The sequence below is a fragment of the Hylaeus anthracinus genome, unplaced genomic scaffold (assembly GCF_026225885.1).
Source record: "Hylaeus anthracinus isolate JK02 unplaced genomic scaffold, UHH_iyHylAnth1.0_haploid 4, whole genome shotgun sequence".
NCBI classification, from domain to species: domain Eukaryota; kingdom Metazoa; phylum Arthropoda; class Insecta; order Hymenoptera; family Colletidae; genus Hylaeus; species Hylaeus anthracinus.
In genome coordinates this window covers 12565003-12587590 of record NW_026535289.1, presented here as the reverse complement: position 1 = coordinate 12587590, position 22588 = coordinate 12565003, and the positions used below count along the sequence as shown (strand labels likewise).

Here is a 22588-nt window from a genome sequence, read left to right as displayed (position 1 = left end):
TCGATATTAAAATGGTCCTTAGCTATAGATGATCAAAGTTTTGTTCTCTACATTTTTCTATTAATCTGTCCTTACAACGATTTCGATGCATGTAAAAATAATTATAGTAATCACTTCAAGATCTGAAAGGCACGTTTTCTTGATATCCAATTCAACTGGTATTTTACACGAATTGTTTTCGTATGCGATGGAATCATGCTGCTAAGATTAAGAAGATTAAAAAAAAAAATAATTTCAACCGTCTATAATTATACAGGGTGTCCGAAAAATGTTGTAACACATTGAAAAGAGTGGTTCGGGAGGTGATTTGAAACAACTTTTTCCTTAGCGAAGATGTTGTCCGAGGCTTCGTTGAGGAGATATTAACGGAAACCACTGACCAATCAGAGCGCGCGTATACCGTTGGAGCGGCCGTGGTAGCGAAGGCTACGAGCTAAGCGGCCGCGTCCAATGTCCTTCGATGCACGTCGAGTCGCTTGTTCGCGTACAAGCGCGGCCGCTTAGCACATAGCCTTCGCTACCGCGACCGCTACAACGGTATCCGCGCGCTCTGATTGGTCAATGTTTTCCGTTAATATCTCCTCAACGAAGCCTCGGACAACATTTTCGCTAAGGAAAAAGTTGTTTCAAATCACCTCCCGAACCACCTCTTTCAAGGTGTTACAACATTTTTGGGACACCCTGTATTATATTTCAGTACCCGTAATCGAGCTCGATCAAGCGATCTCAGGGAAAACATATGCAGAAGAGATCGTAATCGAATGTCTCTCATTGAAATCTCGAAAGATTGTTTCCATACAAATAGACGAAAAAAAGAAAATGAACAGTCGAGTAGAAAGAAATTTGATACACCGCTCGAAGGAGAAATGAGTTTGATTTTTGGCGCGTCTAGTTATCGTTTAACTTCGTTGTCGCTATAATCACAAACTGCAAATGGCCACGGGTGCAATTCACGTAGTCTCAGAGATGCGATATCAAACGGAATCATATTTTTCATGTGAAACAACATCGTCAATGATGATGAAGCAACAGTGATTGTTGTTACGCGTGTATATATTCGATAGTAGAGTTATTCGCGATTTTCTTAAGGTCGCATAATTGAGTTTTCCGCGGGAAAACAATGTCTGGATATCGAAGAGTGAATTACTACGAACTGTGCAGATTGTGTACCAGCAGCGAGGGTAACAAAATGAACATTTTTCGCGAAGAAGGTCGTAGACGGCAACTTCAAACAAAGATACAAACATGTTTACCTATACAGGTGAGGTTTTTTCAGGGAATGATTAATTACAATACCTGAATAGGCTATCTTCCATGGATATTTGCTGTATCGTAAGCCTTGTTTCGTTACGTGGTTCGATTGTTCAGACGTTTGTTTAGTTTCGAAAAATAGTGTGTAAAATTTCATTAATACTTCAAGGTTTTGGAAGAGGATTCGTTACCAAAAATCGTTTGCCATGAATGTGTAAAGAAATTGGAAAGTTTTATTGAATTTAGAGAAACTGTTGTAAGCGCAGAGGGTATGCTAGAGTCATATTTCACTTCTTTACGATTCTCGGAAGATTTTCTAAAAGAGGGTAAGGTTTATGTAAAAAGCACAGAGAAGGATAGACCTACGACACCTGAAAACGAATTGTTAAAGTCGATGGAAAAAGTATCACCTACTACGGGAACTCCGATACTTACCAACGAACCGCAAATACATCAACAACCTGTTGTTGTTAGTAACATAAATGCTTCTAATATACAAATTATCAGTGGAGTTCAAGCCAGAGTTCAACAGTACAAGTGTGCCATGCAGGTTTGTTAACAAAGGAAACGTTAATAACTGGCATTCATTTTTAACATTGTTACGTTTTATTATCTATCATTCAAGGTTTAATTATTCATGTATTGTTTTTATTTCAGTTATTAATATACGAGGCATAATATCGCGAATAGAAGTATTGTTATTATTTTTACACAATAAGTTCTTATTATATTTAGTACAATAGGGATATATAGAATTTGCTGTGTAATTAATAATAATTATGTATTTTAGATGCAACCAGGAGGTATGGCAGCTGCTGTTGTGGAAGCAACAGCAGAAACGCATTATAGTTACCAGCAACAAACGTCGCAACAATTATCACCTCAATCAAATGAAGCACAAAATCAAATAAACGAACAACAAAGCTCAACTTCTCAGATTCAACAAGTTCAAAATCAAATACAAAATCATGGTCAAATAAATCAGCAAATACAGTCACAAAGACAAATCACTCAACAGTTGAATCAGATGGCTCAAATTTCTCAGCAGCAAAATCAAACTCAGGTCAGTCAACAACAACAGAGTCAATCACAGATAACGCAACAGATTGAACAGTTGCAAAGACAGCAAAGAGAATTTGAAAAGCAACATAGACAGCTTCAACAAATCGAAAAGCAACAAGTCGAAATCGCTACGGAACAGGAATTTCCTATAAAACAGGAGGAGATTATTCTAAAGACAGAACCTGATATTAAACAAAATCAGCAAATCATTCCGAAAGTACAACCTGAAGTCCAAAAAGATGAAAGTGCAGCGCAAAATGTAGCAAGTTTCTCAGCTGTACACGCGGGGCCAGAAGTATTTTTAAATTTGGGATTTAAAGACACTACATTGGTCACGCAAACTATTCGAGAAGACTCGAAAGAGTTTAAAGATTTTGTAAAAACCGACGACGCGATATCTCGTACGTCGATTGGACAAATCTCAGAGTTTTTAAAAATCAAATCGACACCCGAACCAACGTCTTTAATTACCGTAAATCCTCAAGTTGTTACGCAAACTAGGGACATGGTTTGCAAAGATTGCGGTAAAACATTCACCACAGCGACTCTACTGAACAATCACAATTGCTCCAATGCATCGTTTAATTCAAGGTCTAGTTTACTTCAAACTCTTTTAACCGACACCTCTGATGGTGGAAACAAAGAAGATCCTTTGCAAACTAATAATAATTCTTTTAGTTGTGATGTGTGTGGTAAGCCGTTCAAGCGAAGAGAGCATCTTTATCAGCATCGAAAGTTGCATACTGGTGAACGTCCATTTGTGTGTGCCACGTGTTCGAAAGCATTCAGCCGCAAAGAGCATCTGGTTAGGCATTCTGTATCTCATACAGGCGAAAAGATGCACGAGTGCGAAGTGTGCGGTAAAAGCTTTTCTCGGAAGGATAATCTTCATAAGCATCGCAAAACGCACGGTGTATCTGGTCCATACATCTGTGAAACTTGTGGAAAATCGTTTGTGGTAAAACATTATTATTTAATGCATTTGACAACTCACGCGTCAACTACCGGTGATGGTGTGAATTGTCAAGATCCCTTGCCGTATAAGTGCGATCTTTGTCATAAGGCATTCTCTGTAAAACAGTATCTTACGACTCATAAACTTAGGCATAGATCAAAGAATAGTAATAATTCTGGCCAAAATACTGTAAACGGTCATCATCAACAAACTCAACAATCTAATACCGCAAACGATGCAAACTTAGTGGGAAATAACGTTACTAATTCTGGAAATCTAAATAATAACAATGGACAGTCTAATAACGAATCAACAGTCGAGATGCAAAGCGTTATCGACAAAGCTGACGAACCAAATGCTTCGTTTGATAACCAGTACCATAGTAATATACAAGAGTTCCAATGAGATAAGGGGAAGCGTGTCTATTATGTTCTCTTGCCAAATGGTAACAATCATAAAATCGTTGTTGTCTAGGCAAGGGAAACTTTACGACGCGCCAATATATTTTCTTAACTATACATGCCATTATTCGAAAACAAAAATTTTTTATACTTTAATACCGTGAAAAATGGATTTAAACTCTATTATTTTTATCATTTGTTGTTTCTTCAGTCAAAAAGTAATTTACAGTGTTGGTAATTTACAGGTTAAAAGCTTAACGTGAAGTTGTTGTATAGGTATTTTGCCGGGAAAGTATTACATGTATAAAATGCATGCTATGTTTTATACAAGTGCACACAGTTATTTAATATAAAAAACAAGATGTGTGTTGCAAAATTTAAATATACGTAGATAGTCATGAGGTTGTTTCAATACCTGATTAGATTTATATTTCAAGCACTATTGGCTTCAAAAATATACGTTATTTTAGTTGTTCCTATTATTAGAATTAGATTAGTATGTTAAGAACAGATGGAAGTTCTTACAAGATTTTATTTGATATTTGTTATATATTTTCATTAATAATTAGTTGAATAATTATGAATTAGATTTTGAGTTGAAAACAATAAAATCAGATACGAGCAAAATTAAATTATATTCTGCTTTGTGCAATATTTTGATAGGTAATTAGTTATTGAGGTTAATGAAACAATTTCATTTGTAACCAGTGATTGTAACAATCTATGACCATTTTACAAAGTATTTTAGAATTACATGGTTTGTATGTAAACTTGAAATACGAGACAAAATCTAAGACCAAAGAAATTTATATTATGTATAAATTGGGTAAATAATACCGAAGTAGAGGTATAAATATAAGATACGATCAGGCATGGCCTAGCTTGATTAACTCTATTATGATTAAAACATTGGTTAAGCGTGTATACAACATATACTGCATAGTACTTTATAATATGTACAATGAGTCGTTTACCGACATATGAGAGTGTGCCATACAGTGAACTTTGGGAATAAGCATACAAGAAATTATAATTGTCGAAACATATATTGACCAAAATCGAGCCAATTTAAACGAATTTGTATTTATCGAGACACATTCGATTCTATTGCATCTATGTGTAATTAGAATATATTGTTGATTAAGTTGCATTTGTTTTTATCTAACTTTTTCATGTAACAAGATTAAGAACAGGGAGCAACTATACTCGAAACAAAAGTTCCCAGTGTATCGTACTAAAACATCGTCTGTCTACTTATTAAATTTTGTATTTGTGCACAATAGATGTAGATACAAAAATTCATAATGTATTCGAAATCACTATTGTTTGTTAAGGTATTTAATTTGTCTGTTTTCATACTTTCTCCCAATGTTTAGTGTTACGTGATAAATATCGATGCCAGGTATAGATCGCACAATTTTATGTTGCAATGACGCGCGATAACTTGCATTGTTTGCCGAAATAAATGTAAAACTTTCATTCAAAGTGTGAATGTAAATTTGTTATTGAATATACAATAGCAAAATTTTGTTCTCACAGAGTAAACGTCTTAACATGTAAGGAAACTTTCCATAGTACAACAAATTTATTTTAATTACTGGTCAGACTTTATTTTATCATAAAGTCTTGTACATATATATTGAAACAGAAGTAATGACTTTAAGACTGTGTTTCTATATCACCTAGTACTAGGTGTACGTTGGAAGTACATAGATTTATAGTAATAATGTTGTACATACCACGATCCAGTGAGTAAGATAAAAAAAAAAAAACTGTTAGCACGCTGTTCCTAAGGAAATGGTATTTTCTGCAAAACATAAGAATGCTATACTCATGTGGAAGTCTTGTAAAGTAGATATTAAATCCAAAGACACAGTGCTTTTATTATTTACATATTTGTGCCTAATTATAACAAATCGCATATTTTATACACTTGTGTATAAAATCATGTAAGTATCTTACTTTTTAGTAGCCCCCTGATATGTGTAACTCGCAGCAAAATGACATTAAGTAATTGCTCAGACACAATTATTTTCGTAATTTCTACTTCTAAGTTTTTCCCCTTACATTGTACATATTTCCCAACCAATGCTATATTTAAATATATTATAATAAATTAAAGAATTATATACTTTTCATTGACCATCTTCCTGTACGTATATTTTATCGATGTGTACCGTGAGACTTCATTTAATTTTATATTAAATATAAATTTAAAAAAAAAAAATCTGAACGGTAGAATTGAGTGAATTTTAAAAAATTAATAAACCTGAGATCCAATTATGCTCGTACGATAAGATAAAACAGCTCTACGATTCATAATTTTTAGAGAAGCGAAATTTACGGGCGTCGCCAAATGCGTTTCTCTCTCGCACAGACAGTAGAGACATTGTTTCAAACGTGAGCATTCATACCAGAGGGGACACTCCAGGACGCTCCGTTCGCGTACGCTGTGTCGTGAAATTGACGTGAGCGTCCTTTAACTACTAAACAACTGTAATAAGTGGTTGTAATATTAAAATAAATAGTCAGGTAAGTAGATCTATTACTGACAGTATGTTGTCTTAAGGTTATGTTTTTACTTGTTGATTTTTGTCAACAATACAATAAATTTCCTGACCTGTCAGATACAAATATATATTATTTATCCCATGAAGATTATTAAATAAAACTGTGGAACGTATGTTACATTCGTCACAATATTATCGAATCGGTTTCTAAACTTCATGTATAATTCGACAAACTGTACGTTTGACAGCAAATAGATATATGAATGGAATCTTTCTCGTCGACATTTTAGATCGGAGAAAATGTACAAGTATGGACAGAACTTTGATTTTGCTTACAATATGTAGAATTTCGAGAAATTCTATAGAATTGTTGTTCACGGTGGCATGCTGTTGACAGAAATTGTATCGTTATTTCTGGGTTTCAGCCAAAAGAATCGAGCTTATTTGGTAGTCAGAATTAGATTGTTTTATAAACAAAACTTTCTTTCCACTTTTATGCCAATTACAATTTTTTAATTAAAAAAGCTTTCAATCCGCGAAGTGGTTGCAATAAATATGCAAAAAGAATTGAAACTATTAACCCTTTTGCATTTGCAAATGGAATAGTCCACACATGACGACTGTCAATTTATCACCATTCGCGGGATATTTCGCTCACAGGGATACTTTTTTGTCGTCAATCGAACAATCCTTACTTATTAAATGTCTAAAGATGACTATACAGAAATATTGATGTCGTTACATTCATAAATTATTACACTTAATTTTAATTAATTCCTGAATAAAAGTTTGTTTAATGAAGAATTAACGTATTTTTTAAAGATATAAAAAAAAATGAAAATGAAACGCAGCAGATCTTTATCTCCCAAACCTTCCAGCAGTGAAGACGATATGAAACGCATAAAACTCGAAGAGGATAGAGAAATAAATGATATAATAACACACCAGCATATATTAGATTTTTCAGATGATGTTTTGTTAAATATACTCAAATATTTGAATCCCCAAGATCTTATGGCAGTAAGCTTGTAAGTTTTGAAAAGAATGAGAACACAATTGCCTTTGTATGTTAATAGTAAATTATGTAATATATATATGTTTCTTGTGGTTGATACATTGTTAGGTGTTGTCAACGATTAAATCAAATAGTGCAAGATAAAACTTTATGGAGAAAGGTAGACTTCCGTGCATTGCCTATGTCATCAGATGACTTAAAGGAGTATGTAAAATTTTTTCAACCAATGACAACAACTCTTGCTATTCGTGGCTGTTTGAATTCTGAAATAGAAGCAAGACTTAGTCCTTGTTTGTTTAATTCTATTAAACATGTATGTACTCAACTTAAAGAATTGGTTATTGAACAATATAATATCAATGGAAACGAGGCAAGTCTGATTATTTAATTATTTTTATATAAATAAAAATTAAAAAAGTTTTATGGAAACTTATAAATTTTACTTTTTATACTTGCAGATTCAAATAACAGATTTTCCACGTACCATTGAGAAACTTTCATTGCAAGGATGTAAAATGGGTTACTTGCCTAGGAGTAAGTCATATTTTTACACAATGAATCTCCATATGCCTGATTTAACAGTAAGGAATTTTATTTTTGTTTTCTACAATATATCATTCGTATTTAACTATCTATGAATAATATTTTATTGCATCGATATATGCACATTTTTCAGTGCTTGATTTTAAGCAATTGTTCATGGTTCACTTCGCATTCACTGTTGGTTATTAGTAAAATGCCAAAATTAAAAGAGTTGAGATTAAATTCGTGTCACAGTTTAGGTGAATGTATCGCTTATACAAGTTTGGCAACAAAATTGGGGTTCCAAAATTTAGAGGTAAGTAATTTTTTCTATTTCTATTATATTTTTTTACTTATTAAATCTCTCAAAATTTTTGTTTAAATATTTCAGATTCTCGATTTACGAGATACAGCACTTGGCGATAGCGAGGTTGGATGTTTCAGTTACACTAAAACTTTGACACATCTCTATCTAGAATGTCCGACTTCGCGAAATTCAGAATCAACGGAATACGAGCCACGACTTATGAGCAGACAATTGAATCCACCTACATACGAAGACGAAAATCTTGCACAAGTAAGCGTGCCAATCATTCGCAACGATTGATATTAAAGTATATTGTACTGTACATCTTTATCTTTTTTTATATACAGTTTTGGATTGATATTGGATTTCGTTGGGAAACTTCTTCGTTTGGACGTTGTAATATAACAGATAGAACAATATGTACTCTCGGAAGCAAAGTATGCGATCGCAGAATAATCAACAACACAGCAGAAGGAGCCGTATTCATCGAAGAAAAACGAGTAGTTAACAATCCACGCTTGAAAACATTAGTTGTCAGGTATGACTGAACGTAGAAAATAAAACTTTGCCGTTAACTCTTTGCACTCCTATCAGATTACAAGTAATTTATCAATGAGTGAAATAAGAAGCAATAGAAATTTTCGAAATGTTTCAGAAACTATCCAAATGTTACGGATACCAGTCTTGAACACTTGGCTATAACCGCATCAAGTCTCGAATATCTTGATGTAACCGGTACTTCCGTTACAAGGCAAGGTGTCGAAAGTTTTAAGTCACAGAAATCAAATGTTAAGATAGTCTCTTCATTTAGTGAGACATAGTTGTAAAGAACTACGAATAAATCATGAACTTAACATGGTTTGAATATATTTTAACGCGTGTTCGGATATTGAAAAACATTATTCGAGTCGTACGAAGTCATTCCGAAGACTTTGATAATATGATACTTTTACAATGGAACGTATCTATTTAATATTGAAGACGAACGAACAGAAAAATTAGAAATAAACATTTTTTACTTTCACTAAGTAGAAAATATGAAGAAAACTGCGTGTTATAGAGTAATATTTGCAATTTATATCCTAATTTTACTATCTTTGCGTGAACTGTGTTTAATGTATTTATTCACAAGTGTTCAATTATATTGTAAATATGTATTTGTGTGCAATTTAGTAACGTATTCAATTTCATGTCAACACTTAGTAATACAACAAAATGACTATACTAAATCTCTTTATGCTAGTAGTACTGAATCTTTATTATCGATAATTAATTGAAGAACAGGCGCTAGCAAGAAAATAATATTGATAATAATTGGACAAAATAAATTGTGGCTTATAGTTTCGCTCATTTTAAGAGTTTTATTTACGAAATAATTAAAAGTTAAAAACATCAGTACACGAGTATAACGAGTAGAAATTAATTTATATAAGCATACAAATAATGTATCAAAAAATATCTTACTGAGTTTTTGTGCTATAGAAAATCATTCCGTTACTTTTCCATACTGTTAATGACTACGTCGCATTATAATAAAACCCCTACTTCATTAAACTTACAAAATGTCTGGTTTTATTTTGCAAATTAATTTTTACGTTCGTAACGTTCGTAAATATAGAGGAGCTAGAAAATATAAATGACACGTGTATTTTCAATTGTTACGTATGTAAAAGTATACTGTTTTTACATATGTCCAGTATGAGTAACCTAAACTAAACTGTTTACTATAAAAATGGTAATGGTCTTAAAATATTTGTGCCGTGTACAACCCACCATTGTGTTTCACTTTAAAAAAGTATGTACTATATTAATTACTACGCGATTACAAGCACATCGATTTTTGAAAATGTTACATTTGCTTCGTTTTTAAGGGATATACTTCTATCTTAAATAGTCATCGTAAAACATTTCAAGATTGTGAAAATATTCTAAGAAACATGGTTACAAGCTTAGCTACAGAAAATTCAATAGAAACTTCGAATCTAAGTAACGGTATGCGTCTTGTGTGCGAATACAAAAACACTTACACCGCTACCTTGGGATGCTTTATTCCAGCGGGTGCGATGCATGAAATGCCCGAAGAACGTGGCAGTGCACTGTTCTTGCAACATTTACTTTTTAAGGTAAGGCGAAGACAAATGCAATGAAAAAAATGCGTTTATAAACATAAAGATGTAAAATTAACAGAGAACAAGACATGCAAATCAAGAACAATTGGAAAAAACGTTGGAAGAGCTTGGTGGAAAAGTTAGTGCTATTGCTATGAGACATATGTTTCTCTTTTATGGAACAGTACCTTCGCGTGAAGTAAATAAGCTCATTCAATATTTTGCAGATGTTATCTTGAATGGTACCATATGTAGGTAGAATAAAGAGTATCTTGTAAATTTGACGATACTTCTACTTAACATATATTATTTTAATATTTCAGGTAATCAAGATGTTGAAAGAGAAAAATGTATAATTTTACATGAGCTTTCTAAAATGGAGTTGAATAAAGAACAAGTTGTAATGGATTATCTGCCAAGTATTGCATATCAAGATACCATGCTTGCAAACAGTATATATCCCGAAACTGATGTAATAAAGTGAATATCGAGAGTTAGAATATTGTTACAAATATACACTTATATGTTCGTCTGTTAATTATATTATCAAATTCTTAGTCAATTTTGTACAGAAAATTTGATTGAATTTCGAAAACGTTTATTTAAACCACCTTTTATGACATTGGTTTGTACTGGACCCATTTCTCTACAAAAATTAGAAGATATCGTTAACAAGAATTTTACTCGCGAAACAGGAGATTGTAATAATCAATTATCGGAACATTCTAACGAAATCCAATCTTACGTAGAACCTCTCGAGTATAGATTCTCAGGTGAAGAAAGTTAAGAGATAGAATTCTCTTTATTATTAAGTACTACGAGTAAAATATTATAGGCGCAGAATTACGATTAAGAGACGATGACAGTGAATTAGGATACGTCGCGATCGGAGTCGAAGGACCAAGTCACAATGACATCGAAGCATATTTTGCGCTTACAGTAGCTAAAGAGATTATAGGTTCTTGGAATATGAAGAGTAGTAAGTGAATATATCGCTATTTAACGATACCAATTTAGCAAATGTTATTTAATACTCGTACATTTATTCGTAGGTGGAGCAAATCATAATGCACCATACATCGCTCACCGTGCATTCAATACAGATTTATGCCGTATGTATAAATCGTTTTTTCATAAATGGACACAGTCTACTAGTATTTGGGGATGTTATTTTGTTTGCGATAAATTAAGGCTCGAGGTATACTTTAATCATTAGCAAATCTCGCTGTTTCATTTTTAATAATAATTTGTATCATCATTTACATAGGATATGTTACGTGTATTACAACAGGAATGGATGAGATTGTGTACAACGGTAACTAAAAAAGAAGTATCGCGTGCTATAAATCAATGCAAAACGAAAGAATTAGTGTTAATGAATGATCCGGAAAATCGTTTTTTTTATATCGTTGAGAATATTTTTAGATATGGATATTATGTACCCATTCAACAGAGACTCGTAGAATACGAGGCAAGCATGCGATCTAATAATCAATTTTTTCATATTAGATAAAGAATACATAACTTTTACAAACATTACAGAAAATAACAGCGGATAAAATAAGAGAAGTTTCTGGCAGGTATATTTACGATCAAAGTCCAGCAGTCGTAGCTCTCGATCGTATTGAAAATTTACCAGAATATTGTAGCATAAGAAACGGGATGTATTTGTTACGCTACTGAAATTCAATATTAAGATATTTAATAATATAAGCTCCACGTGATACAACAGCGAGGAAGGGAAAGATAACGATAAAAATAAAAATAGTTTCCTGTAGTTCTTAATTGTGAAATAAAATACATTTAAATTTATTTGCAGCATATTTGAATTTTACAATAGTTACTTTTATTTATAGACATTATTTCTTCTCTTCTCAAGAATAAAAGCTCGCGTAATACGATTGCATGTGCGTTCTATAATTAGCATATGAGCATTGACATTGCTCAAGCACAGTGTTTCTCAAACTTCATCTTCTCATAGATCCTCAACCACTTCTTTTTGAACGAAAAGTCGAATGGAAAAGGTAATAATAGGTTGGTAGTCCAGGGGTGAATCTAGACTCACCAGAGCCTGAAGCTTTAATTACTTTAAGACGCTTTTATTGTTTTTAAAATGTTTTACGTAAACCAAATGAATATATTTATTCTTATATTGTTTTATGTCGACCGTAGACTACTAAAAAATGTTGTATAAGCCAGTTACCTAGAAGAAGAGAGGGAAATATGTTAGAAATAAAAAAATTTCGACTGAATATGCATAAGAATAGATATAAGTTAAGTTTGAGATAATAATAGAAAGTATTATAGGATTATTTATACGAGTCATGTAATTTTTCACGAACAAATAAAACGCTTCTCCCATATTTCTAATGAAAAATACAGAAATAAGAAAGTTTTGGGGAGGTCTCTATTTGGTTCGTAGCAGATTCGTTCCTGTGGTCTGTATTCCATGAACCAGTTGGATTAGTGATGGACATGCGTGGGATTTTCTTGATCATGCGCACTGAAACGAGCTTTGCAGTCCTCACTGCTGTATACACTTATTTAGAATTTAGGGTACCATTGGATCTCAGTAAGGAACAAAATGTAAGGAAGTTATAGGGACAGAGAAAAGTTTTTATGAAGGAAAATAGCATAGACGTAGAATAAAAAGTGGAAAACAATTCATTATTTATTTAGTTTATACGTCTGCAGCCGATTTATTACACGAATACCAACATTTATTGCTAAGAGTAAGGAGACTGGAGAAAACCTTACCAGTATTCGAACAAAAATATTGCACATAAAAATGAACATAAGACACAAATACATGAAATATACATATACAATCATATATTGGAAGTATATACCTTACCAATATTAACTGAATACATTTAAATAAAACTAAATCACAGTAGTTCGTTCACAGGAGAATATGCAAGCATTTGTCCGCGGGAAAATTGCAAAGGCCTCTTAAACGCACCTCCTCTAGCGGTTCATAGATACGTGTATGGTAGCAGACGACATGTAGCTGTGACGTCAACTTACGCATGCGCAGAAAGGAATTCCTCGAGGGAAAAATCCCACGGATGTCCATCACTGAGTCAGATTATCTCGATTAACCCTATTCCATGACTATGGATGACAGGGTTGAGAATGGCGTAAAGTGGTGTGGACGAGTATGCGCGCGATCACGACCGTTAGAAAATTGCGCCATTTTTTAGTTCTAACCAAGATTATTTTCCGAGTTGTGAAGTGTTACGCCAAGGGTTTATGACATCGTGACCGGTGGCACATGTAAAAACTGATGGTAGTGTGAATATCCAACAAAGTGATCGACGCCGAACGAAATTTTAATTACGCTTTGTAGGTGTGCCTAGCGGGAGTTTAGTGCACGAGGGAACTCTTTTTACCGGGTTTCTTTTTAAGAAAGAGTGCATTTTTGTCTGTAAACAAAATGTCGGTGGACACTCTGAGTGATTCGGAATTACGTAGTAAATTGATGGAATATGGATATCCAGTGGGTCCGGTAACACAAACCACCAGAAAAATTCTGGTAAAAAAGTTGAAAAATCTTATGGAAGCTCGAGGTGGTACAGGGTCACGACATTCGTTGGCTGCAAGGTATTTCATATTCTTTCTAACCTTTCGATTTTTAAACATTTCTTATAAACACGAATTTTTATCAAATTTCTCATGGTATCAGATGTAAACTATTCTTATGACGAGAGATTGTCAGCTTTGCCACCACTGCTTTTGTTTACCTCGATTTGTTGATTTCTCGTTGCGCAAAAGCAACTTATAAATTATTTATTATCTGTATTATATTATATTATATGTTGCTCTTATATAATATTGCAAATCTGTAGAGCGAAATTTTATTTCATTAAATGTTTTGTGTATCAGATACAGTAGCGAGGACACAGATGATGATACAAGCACAACAACTATTAAAAAGAAAAAAGCGAGCACGAATACCAGACGACAAACTTTAGCGAATCCAATGCCACCACCATCGACTGTTTTAACTTCATCAGTTACAAGCATATCGAAAAACCCAGTTAAAGAGAAGATTACGCATTCGGAATTTAAGGATCCTATAGCACCAGATTACGATGGTCCCTCCTCCTTTGTGAATCGTACTTCGATAAAAAATATCCAGAAAAAATATGTTAAGATTCATAAGGCTTCGAGTATAACTGATGGTTTGGAAACTGGTTCGGATTCGGACGTTGTTGAAGAAACAAACAGAAGTTATTCTCCATCTAAATATTTGTCTAGCATTGGGAAATCTCACGATTCTAGATCATACGAACACGATATATCTGATCAAGAACAAACTCCAAAACCATATGATCCAAAGTCGAGATCTATTCATACGATAAAAGACAATAAGTATGGCAATTCTCTTTTCGATTTAAATATTTCGCCGGTACAGTCCACAAAAGAAGATATCTGTATAAAAGATAATTCGACTCAAAAAGATATTTTGGCAAATTACGAAACTCCATTTTTATCAGAATTTACCAGGAGACTTAGTTCCCGGGCATCTATAAATTTACCATCCACCTCCTTGTCTAATTTAAAAGGTAAGTTTTAATATGTTTAAATAAGAAGTATTATTACCATAATATATATTAATATATCGATAATTTGTTACCTGCGTGTTACTCTTCAGGTTCGTCTTCGCGTCATACCTCGAATGTACCAGAATTAAAAGAGAAAGATTCGAATGGCCATTTTTCGTCTTTAAGATCGCTGTATTCGTCGAGTCCGAGGTATGTATAAAAATTATTCAAGATAGATAAAGTTTAGACGAAGAGGTGCATTTAATGATAAAACGAATTATGACAAACAAAGACGAACAAAAATATGACAGATACGTTTCGACGTGGACTTCTCTAAGACTCTTACTCTTTTACAAACATTCTTTCTTCGCATCTACGGTATATACGTTTGTAGAATATAAGTGAACATTTTTTGATTCAAGGCATCTAACATCATCCATTGATAGACCTCGAGAGACGATGAGTAGAACGTTTAAGTTGTCGACTACGAGCAGAGAAGATATGCGAAACAATCAGAATATGGTGTCCGTTATTTTGGTAGTGGTACTTGCCTTATTTTTTGGGATTATCGCCGTTATATACATGGGACTCGGTGGAAAATCGGAAACTTTTCCATCGCTTTCAATGGGTAGGTATTCAGAATTGTAATATTGTTTAAGTAAAAATATACATATAGAAAGAGAGATTTAAAGAAGTACAATAAAAATGATATATTTTAATAAAAAGTTTGTTGGAAAGCTTTTTAAATAACTTTATTAATATTAATGCTAAGTATATTGCAATATGTCTTATATACATATATACCATAATAAAATGGTTATTAACGTATAGGAAGTCGTATACATTATAATAATTAAATCTTCTAAACACAGAGCTTATCGATTTAATCTAATTAGGATAATAAATTTTGTATTCTGTTTCATTGTTTTACTGCATGAAATATGTTCAACACATTGCATGATATATTGTATTAAAACGATTAGAACTGTAGATGAACTTTGATAATATATCACTAATTAATCGCTTATATAAACTTCGATACTTTTTAAAATTGAGACGTGTAACGAATTTCGTAAGATTCTATTTAAAATATGTATTGTTTTTTTTAACGTGTATAATAAAACAATAAGCATTAATGATGTATTAATTTTGATATTTTATTTCCTTTCCCGTTATTATGATTTCATCCTGCTTTTTATCGTTCAATTGAATTGGTTAAATAGTTTGGTCTTCCATGTTCAATCATACATACAAGTTAAAAAATATATAGTACGGTTATCTTTTTAAAAAAAAAAGTTCAAACAAATTGGATTACACATTAATGTGAATTTTTATAATCAATACTAGTCTTACGTTTCAATTTATAGATAGCAACATACCATTATGCTTTCTCGGAGCCGACCTTGAAGCGCCTGGAGTTAATTGTGTATTGAAAGAAAACGTAGATTCAGTACTACAACTGTTAAAGCGGCTTCAACAGATTTTAACGAAAAAGGCGGTGTCTATGATATGCGACAATTCCAGCGAAACTCCTTACCTGACTGATTCTGAAATCATGCAAATGTTCACGAATAATAAAGCGGTACGTTCAATTACAATTGGAATTTAAAATTATATTTACGGTACTATGCATCTTGTTCCATCGTTTTACAGACAAGCTTGGAAGTGAAAGAGGATTTGCAAAACGCACAATTACTCGTCATAAAGAATCCCAAGTGGGGTATTTCACTCGTAGATATAAGCGACGATAACGGAGCACCTGGCGAAGTTTTGGACTCCTTGGTATTATAAAAAAAAGTTTATCGTTTTTTATTATCTCGATTCAGTTGATTTTTATATATGTGTGTGAACAAATTAAAGGAAAAGATATCCTTTTCTTGCAGGACAAATTATTTTCCACCCGTCTAAATGGAAAAGTTGGAATGGTGATCGTGGATCCGGAATTGCCAATGCAATGTCTTATTAAAAACAAGCTTTTCACCATATTCTCCTCCCTTCTAATTGTGTCACTTGGTAAATTTTTGACCGACTTATTATGGGAAGAAATTTGTTGAAAGTATAACAAGGTTTTACAACGCAATAATGTTCTTATATTAAAGCATTGCGTTTTTGTTATAAATTTTTATACTTTTACAGTGTAACTGTGTCGCATTAGTAAATTATTTCTTTATCGCTACGATAGTGTCTGTTATGCGATTTTCTTATGCATGTATCGTCACTGAACAGTTTTAACGTGCATGTTGCGTGATAATGTTAGACTGAGAATATATTGTGTAACGCAGAGTGAGTATCGTATATAAATAATATTGCAATATATTCTCAGGCCTGCTAGCAGCTATAGGGATCCAGAAATTGTTCGTTTGGTACATAAAGCACAAGAAAAGTACCGAGGGAGAAGTGTTTAAACTTGTTAGTGAAATTATTAACATGGTCGAAATGCATCATCAAAATGCCGGTGTGGCAACGCCTGGTGGTACGCAAGAGAGCTTTCTTGCTATAAATCATGTACGCGATAATTTGATACTTCCGAGAGATCGTAAAAAGATGGCTGGACTTTGGGAAAAGGCAGTGAAATTTTTGGATGAAAACGAATCCAGGTGACGAGATGGATAAACTATGTCTCCATTGGTGAAAGTTTTCTATTTCTATGTATGGACTTCGAACGAAAAAACAATATATTTCAATTTTCAGAATTCGAAGGGAAGTACAACAGGTTGCTGGCGAAGAATTTCATGTATGGCGCTGGTTGCCTAATAATAGTCTGAATAAGTCGAATACGCAAAATTTTGTTCTCAACAAAAAGTCTAAAGTATGGCAAGGCCAAGCATTCGAGACAATGGAAGGTTCGGTAAACAGTTTGACTTGTTCACCCACACCATGCTTAAAAATAAGGCATATGTTCGACGTTGACGTGTAAGTATTTCAGTTATGTTTTTCCATTTACTTACTTTATCATTCTTGCTTATATATTATTTATGTTCGATTAGAGAATTCGAAGATGATTGGGAAACGAAAGTTCAGGATGCTATTCTAGAGAAGTGCGGAGAAGGTGTGAAAATACTTCACATTCGTGTAGATCGCGGTAGCCGAGAAGGTTGCGTTTACATGAAATGCATGTCGCAAGAGGACGCGGGAGAAGCTTACAGAGCTTTGCATGGATATTGGTTCGATGGTAAATGTTCGTTAATCCTAAAACTACGAGACGAAAATCCCTAATTTAACACATGCAGATTTTACATGAGATTCTTTTAGGTCACTTAGTAACTGTAAAGTACCTGAGATTGGAAAGATATCACGAGAGATTTCCAGATGCCCGACGCTGTACGATACCTTTGAAACCAAGTAATAATCAACGATTATCTATGCAGGCGGACTATTAAAGGATGCCATTTTGGGATGTAAACTGATAAAATACCTCTTTGCTTGTATATGTACGACTAACAAGCAGAATTTGAATTTTTGCCGCTAAATAATTTTTCGCGGACCAGAATTCGCGAAATACTTCTATTTTTTGCTCTGAAAGAGAGGAGAACTTCGTACTATCGCGCATAAATATAAAATCCGAAGGACTTGTAGTTGTGTGATAACATTCTAAGGATTGAAGAGGCAGAGACTTTTTATAAGCATTTTCATTTCGATTTTGTAATGTGTATATTATTATTATGTTCTATCGTCGTTTTTAAGAGAAAAAAGGAAATATCGCAAAGACTCAACAATTACATTATTTATGAAACTACTGTAAAGTAAGTGTAAAGACATTGTTTCAATGCTGCATTTTATGAAGTTTCCAAGTAGCAATATACAAGTCAAGAATATGCATATCCAAATTTCTATATTGTAATATATTCTTTTTGTGCGTCAAAGAGAAGTGTTTGATTCGTCATCTAATACTTACTTCGATGCTACGTAATAGGAGATCCGTTACAAATTTTTAACGGTCTCTTTTGCTTTATTAATACTGAACAAATGGAAATATTTTTCTTTTTTTTTTTCTTCATGTGACAATTGCCGTTTTGATCAAAGGGGTTTTTATAAAATGTCTTAAAATAATTCAAGTGTAAAGTGTAACAAAAATACTGACAAATTTGAGTATGTTATGCAGGCGTGTTATTATTATCTAAGACATAGTTCGTATTTGACTTTAATAACTATAGTTAATAATTAGGTAATAAATTAATGATGTTATTTATTTTATTTCAGTACACAAGTATTGTAATATACACTTCATTTTATATTTTGTAGTATCAGTGTTTAGTACTTTCTTTTACGCACACCGATAACGGCGTATATTGCTACTTAAATAATGAATAAAATAAATTTTTGTATTTTGTCTACCTCAATAATTTTTGATATCCAAACACATTATAACATTGTGGCAACACACTTAAAACGTATTCTTGAAAATATTTATTTTCATATGATCAAATTATGCAAATCAAACTCAATAGAAACTAGTATATTATTCAACATTTAAAAAAAAGATCTTTGTAGTTCTTTTTTAAAATTATTCATTCATTATATTCCGATACTTTTCATTTAACCATGTTCAGTATATAAGTAAGTATAATTGTTTAACATTTTATAGTGTACATAGATTTTGCAAATTTCAGTTTGCTTCAACTTTTTATATGTTAAAAGGAGGTTAAAAAATTTTAATAAACACATTCTATAAAATATGTACATCAGTCTTTGCATATATATATTTACATCTTGTTCAAAAACATTATAATATTTGCTACAGAAGAAATTAATATTTGTATTAGAAAGATGTATGAAAATACATCTAAACACTTTTTTTTAGTAACAGAAATATAAAAGGTACACATGTTTTTAATGCAAAATTTGTTCGATTATATTTAAATTTTAAGAAGAAACCATTGTAAACATTTTCTTTAATCATGATCATTAATTAAGTTCTTCCAATAACTGATGAGTTTTAAGAACCTTTTTCAATTTCATAAGCCTGTAATTCATAAGTTGTACGATACTTTCATAATACATTATACATTCTTTTTGTTTATCAACTTGCTTTTGTAACTGTGCTATTAACAAATCTTTTTCATCGAATATTTCATTCGTGGGGATTTTTTCATTTCTCTTAGAAATTGCATTCGACGATTTTTGTTTGATATCAGGCTGCATCGTACTTATGCATATATTTTCACTTAGAGTTTCTTGATTTTTGTCATCCATATTTTACGTTCAAATATTTATACAAATTAAAAGAATTTAAACTTTTTCTATGAAAGAAAACTAACTAATAAATTTAAATATCGATAATAAATATACTGATAAAGATAAAGATTTTCGTAACCTTGAAATCAGAATAATTTTTGTACAATCTTTATGATGAAAGATTTAATTCAGGGAGAACGTACTTTATATAAAGATTTTCGATTTAAGGCTATTGGTACGTTACTTTAACGATGTGTGAGCAGATTTGTGTGTTTTCCGATGTCCTTTGTTTCATTCCTTTGAATGAGTGAATTCTTGCGAGCAAAAGTTCCTTTCGTCAATTGATTCAAGTCCTCGAATCTACCCAACAGATGACGAAAAATAGTACGGATGTTCTTAACCGAATCTAAACGTGTCATGTAATATTAAATATCTAGAACAGTTTTACTTTCAATACTTTGAAATTAAGTAGATAAGATAAAGTAATTTTTAGATACAAGAAACTTACATGCAGAAGTATTAAAAAAATCGTTGCGACCTTCGGATTTCTCTGTGCACGAAAAGTAACCAATCGGTTGTATTTCATTCCATTATCCAAAATATTGTGAATTTTCAGCGATATCCGACTCGATTCTGATATTTTCCGTGTTGTATATCTTGCGTATATTTTAAAACAAAGCGCGAAAAAACCATGCACAAAAGCACTAGTGGTGGTGACTAGTAGCTATTTCAGTACCGTGTTCGGCCATTTTGATACCTTTCGTCCATGGTTTGGTTCCAAATTTTAGCCGTGAACAAAGTACATCGCAGATGGTTATCTCATAATAACGTATTTAATTTCAGTAAAAAAATTTGCATTAACGATCGTTTACGTAAGTTTAAAGGTTTAAACGTTGAAAAAGACATTTAATTGTGTAGTACAGATATTTGAAGAGAGAATTATATGTTTCAAAAGACCTTTAGTTGAGCAAAATAAATCGCGCCATCTGCAGGTTGAATCGAGGTAGTTGGTCAAAGAAGATCATGATTTTCTGATCTATAAGTTTTGTTAGTTTAGAAGGGAGCAGACATGCTTTTTCACCGCCTCGGTCTTTTCCGGTTATCCCGTAGCGTGAGCGAGGTAAAGAATTTATACATAGAAGGGATATTTTATGAAATCCAAAGCAATCGTGCAACGCAATAATCGTTGTGACATATTATTTATATTATTTCGCATTATTTGCTATGTTTATCCGAGGCTAAGTATTATTTTTGGAAAAAGTGATCGTTTGATTGTAGTGAAATATAACCTTTTCACTCCATTCCTGTCAATATTTCCAGTTGAATAAAAATTTGAAACTCTTCTTTACTTCTGTGTTTAATGTAGATTTTACGATAATGTTGTAAACATGAATTATTCGTCAAATTCGTAGTATTTTTTATAAATTTATATGCTTTTTTAAAAAAATACAAATATATGTATGTATCGTACATAACCTATAAACTGTTTTATGTTTTTAGAAAACATAATTAAACGAGTTATAAGTATGAAAATAACGCGTCTAATTTTCGTATTCGTATTCCTTGTTTAAACAAACTTTGTTATCGAATTAACTTGATAAAGTAACGTATGGTAGTACATACTTTGAATATTTGTGTACAAAAATAATACTTGCCTATGCAAATAGGATTACTTATCAGAATATAACTATTTTGTACTTTCAACTCGTATTTTATAATCGTATTGTTTTTAGAATGAAGCAAATTGTAACAAATCAAACTGTGAAAATACCTGAGGGACTGACTGTTACAGTCAAGTCCCGTTTGGTTACCGTGAAAGGACCAAGGGGTGTTCTCAAACGTTCTTTCAAACACCTTGCACTCGATATTCGTGTAAGTATATATACTTGTTTAGTCACTTATAATCAATGGAAATATGTAAAGTTACGTCACAATATGATGATATAGTGGATTCCCCTTCATTTTCTCATAAATGATAAATCCATTTCTGATTAATCTAATATTAACCCTTCGGCAACACATACTTTGGTATATAAATATACAAGTAAAACTAAAATATGTATATTATTTTTTTGTTAGATGGTAAGTCCAAGGTTACTGAAAGTTGAAAAATGGTTTGGCACAAAGAAAGAATTAGCAGCTGTTCGCACAGTTTGTTCTCATATTGAAAATATGTTGAAAGGTGTAACTAAAGGTTACCAGTACAAAATGCGAGCAGTATACGCTCATTTCCCTATTAATTGTGTCACGACAGAAAGTAACACAGTCATTGAAATTCGTAATTTCTTGGGCGAGAAGTACATTCGTCGCGTTAAAATGGCACCAGGCGTGACTGTAACAAATTCAGCCAAACAAAAAGATGAACTGATAATCGAAGGAAACTCCTTGGAAGACGTCTCTCGTTCTGGTAAATACATTGTCTATATTACAATTTCAATGGAAGAACCGAAAAGATTGTTGTTATAATTTATCGCTATTTTTATTTCAGCTGCCCTTATACAGCAATCAACAACTGTAAAGAACAAGGATATTAGGAAGTTCTTAGATGGTCTTTACGTATCTGAAAAAACAACAGTTGTACAAGAAGAATAAATTTTATGAAAAATGTGAACGATTTTGATTAATTATGTACTTTCTTACTCGATAATCATTAACTGTAGCTGGCAGAAAATTTTCCAAGTTCTCTCAAACGTACCGAGAGGAATTGCTCGCAATCGAGCTGTATCGCGCATTTC

General features: G+C 32.5%; 5 protein-coding genes and 1 long non-coding RNA gene across 7 annotated transcripts; 5 read left to right on the top strand and 1 right to left on the bottom strand.

The window, feature by feature from the left end:
• The first annotated feature begins 929 nt into the window (after window positions 1-929).
• LOC128894642 (zinc finger protein 184-like) lies at window positions 930-6204 on the top strand. 2 transcript variants are annotated; one of them, XM_054156509.1, is made up of 4 exons: window positions 930-1261; window positions 1421-1801; window positions 2042-2904; window positions 2992-4503. In XM_054156509.1, the coding sequence occupies exons 1-4, from the start codon at window positions 1121-1123 to the stop codon at window positions 3671-3673; spliced, it is 2067 nt and encodes a 688-aa protein (XP_054012484.1). In that variant the 5' UTR covers window positions 930-1120; the 3' UTR covers window positions 3674-4503. The 2 variants fall into 2 exon arrangements, with proteins under 2 accessions (XP_054012484.1, XP_054012482.1); XM_054156507.1 differs by having other exon boundaries at window positions 2042-6204.
• Window positions 6058-9586, top strand: LOC128894660 (uncharacterized). The gene is made up of 8 exons (XM_054156555.1): window positions 6058-6201; window positions 7002-7207; window positions 7303-7564; window positions 7653-7775; window positions 7871-8032; window positions 8108-8293; window positions 8371-8561; window positions 8679-9586. The coding sequence occupies exons 2-8, from the start codon at window positions 7014-7016 to the stop codon at window positions 8842-8844; spliced, it is 1284 nt and encodes a 427-aa protein (XP_054012530.1). The 5' UTR covers window positions 6058-6201; window positions 7002-7013; the 3' UTR covers window positions 8845-9586.
• Window positions 9587-9705: 119 nt separating this feature from the next.
• On the top strand, window positions 9706-12545 carry LOC128894690 (mitochondrial-processing peptidase subunit beta-like). Its single transcript, XM_054156607.1, has 8 exons — window positions 9706-10146; window positions 10211-10382; window positions 10455-10611; window positions 10690-10904; window positions 10967-11110; window positions 11184-11329; window positions 11399-11602; window positions 11674-12545. The coding sequence occupies exons 1-8, from the start codon at window positions 9961-9963 to the stop codon at window positions 11812-11814; spliced, it is 1365 nt and encodes a 454-aa protein (XP_054012582.1). The 5' UTR covers window positions 9706-9960; the 3' UTR covers window positions 11815-12545.
• A 682-nt stretch (window positions 12546-13227) lies between these two features.
• LOC128894638 (inner nuclear membrane protein Man1) lies at window positions 13228-18708 on the top strand. The gene is made up of 11 exons (XM_054156500.1): window positions 13228-13734; window positions 14017-14699; window positions 14789-14888; window positions 15101-15306; window positions 16046-16260; window positions 16332-16460; window positions 16562-16691; window positions 17002-17275; window positions 17370-17591; window positions 17666-17850; window positions 17931-18708. The coding sequence occupies exons 1-11, from the start codon at window positions 13568-13570 to the stop codon at window positions 18056-18058; spliced, it is 2439 nt and encodes an 812-aa protein (XP_054012475.1). The 5' UTR covers window positions 13228-13567; the 3' UTR covers window positions 18059-18708.
• On the bottom strand, window positions 18305-20615 carry LOC128894691 (uncharacterized). The gene is made up of 2 exons (XR_008461612.1): window positions 20362-20615; window positions 18305-20213 (listed from the first exon to the last, which is right to left on the bottom strand). It is a non-coding gene; the product is annotated as an uncharacterized LOC128894691 (long non-coding RNA).
• Window positions 20616-20888: 273 nt separating this feature from the next.
• Window positions 20889-22464, top strand: LOC128894680 (60S ribosomal protein L9). The gene is made up of 4 exons (XM_054156596.1): window positions 20889-20973; window positions 21587-21725; window positions 21933-22260; window positions 22342-22464. Exons 2-4 carry the CDS (start codon window positions 21588-21590, stop codon window positions 22443-22445), a joined length of 570 nt encoding a protein of 189 aa, XP_054012571.1. The 5' UTR covers window positions 20889-20973; window position 21587; the 3' UTR covers window positions 22446-22464.
• Window positions 22465-22588: the final 124 nt, after the last annotated feature.

What these genes read in the sequence shown, in the direction of transcription:
- LOC128894642 (XM_054156507.1), top strand. Translation starts at nt 1,121, where the DNA reads ATGTCTGGATATCGAAGAGTGAATTACTACGAACTGTGCAGATTGTGT. An exon ending in AAACATGTTTACCTATACAG is followed by an intron (nt 1,262 to 1,420) that starts GTGAGGTTTTTT and finishes TAATACTTCAAG; the next exon opens with GTTTTGGAAGAGGATTCGTT. An exon ending in AGTACAAGTGTGCCATGCAG is followed by an intron (nt 1,802 to 2,041) that starts GTTTGTTAACAA and finishes TATGTATTTTAG; the next exon opens with ATGCAACCAGGAGGTATGGC.
- LOC128894660 (XM_054156555.1), top strand. Translation starts at nt 7,014, where the DNA reads ATGAAAATGAAACGCAGCAGATCTTTATCTCCCAAACCTTCCAGCAGT. An exon ending in TGGGGTTCCAAAATTTAGAG is followed by an intron (nt 8,033 to 8,107) that starts GTAAGTAATTTT and finishes TAAATATTTCAG; the next exon opens with ATTCTCGATTTACGAGATAC. An exon ending in TTGAAAACATTAGTTGTCAG is followed by an intron (nt 8,562 to 8,678) that starts GTATGACTGAAC and finishes GAAATGTTTCAG; the next exon opens with AAACTATCCAAATGTTACGG.
- LOC128894690 (XM_054156607.1), top strand. Translation starts at nt 9,961, where the DNA reads ATGGTTACAAGCTTAGCTACAGAAAATTCAATAGAAACTTCGAATCTA. An exon ending in TCTCGAGTATAGATTCTCAG is followed by an intron (nt 10,905 to 10,966) that starts GTGAAGAAAGTT and finishes AAAATATTATAG; the next exon opens with GCGCAGAATTACGATTAAGA. An exon ending in TTCTTGGAATATGAAGAGTA is followed by an intron (nt 11,111 to 11,183) that starts GTAAGTGAATAT and finishes ATTTATTCGTAG; the next exon opens with GTGGAGCAAATCATAATGCA.
- LOC128894638 (XM_054156500.1), top strand. Translation starts at nt 13,568, where the DNA reads ATGTCGGTGGACACTCTGAGTGATTCGGAATTACGTAGTAAATTGATG. An exon ending in TGTTCACGAATAATAAAGCG is followed by an intron (nt 16,261 to 16,331) that starts GTACGTTCAATT and finishes ATCGTTTTACAG; the next exon opens with ACAAGCTTGGAAGTGAAAGA. An exon ending in TTGGATGAAAACGAATCCAG is followed by an intron (nt 17,276 to 17,369) that starts GTGACGAGATGG and finishes TTCAATTTTCAG; the next exon opens with AATTCGAAGGGAAGTACAAC.
- LOC128894680 (XM_054156596.1), top strand. Translation starts at nt 21,588, where the DNA reads ATGAAGCAAATTGTAACAAATCAAACTGTGAAAATACCTGAGGGACTG. An exon ending in ACCTTGCACTCGATATTCGT is followed by an intron (nt 21,726 to 21,932) that starts GTAAGTATATAT and finishes TTTTTTTGTTAG; the next exon opens with ATGGTAAGTCCAAGGTTACT. An exon ending in GGAAGACGTCTCTCGTTCTG is followed by an intron (nt 22,261 to 22,341) that starts GTAAATACATTG and finishes TTTTTATTTCAG; the next exon opens with CTGCCCTTATACAGCAATCA.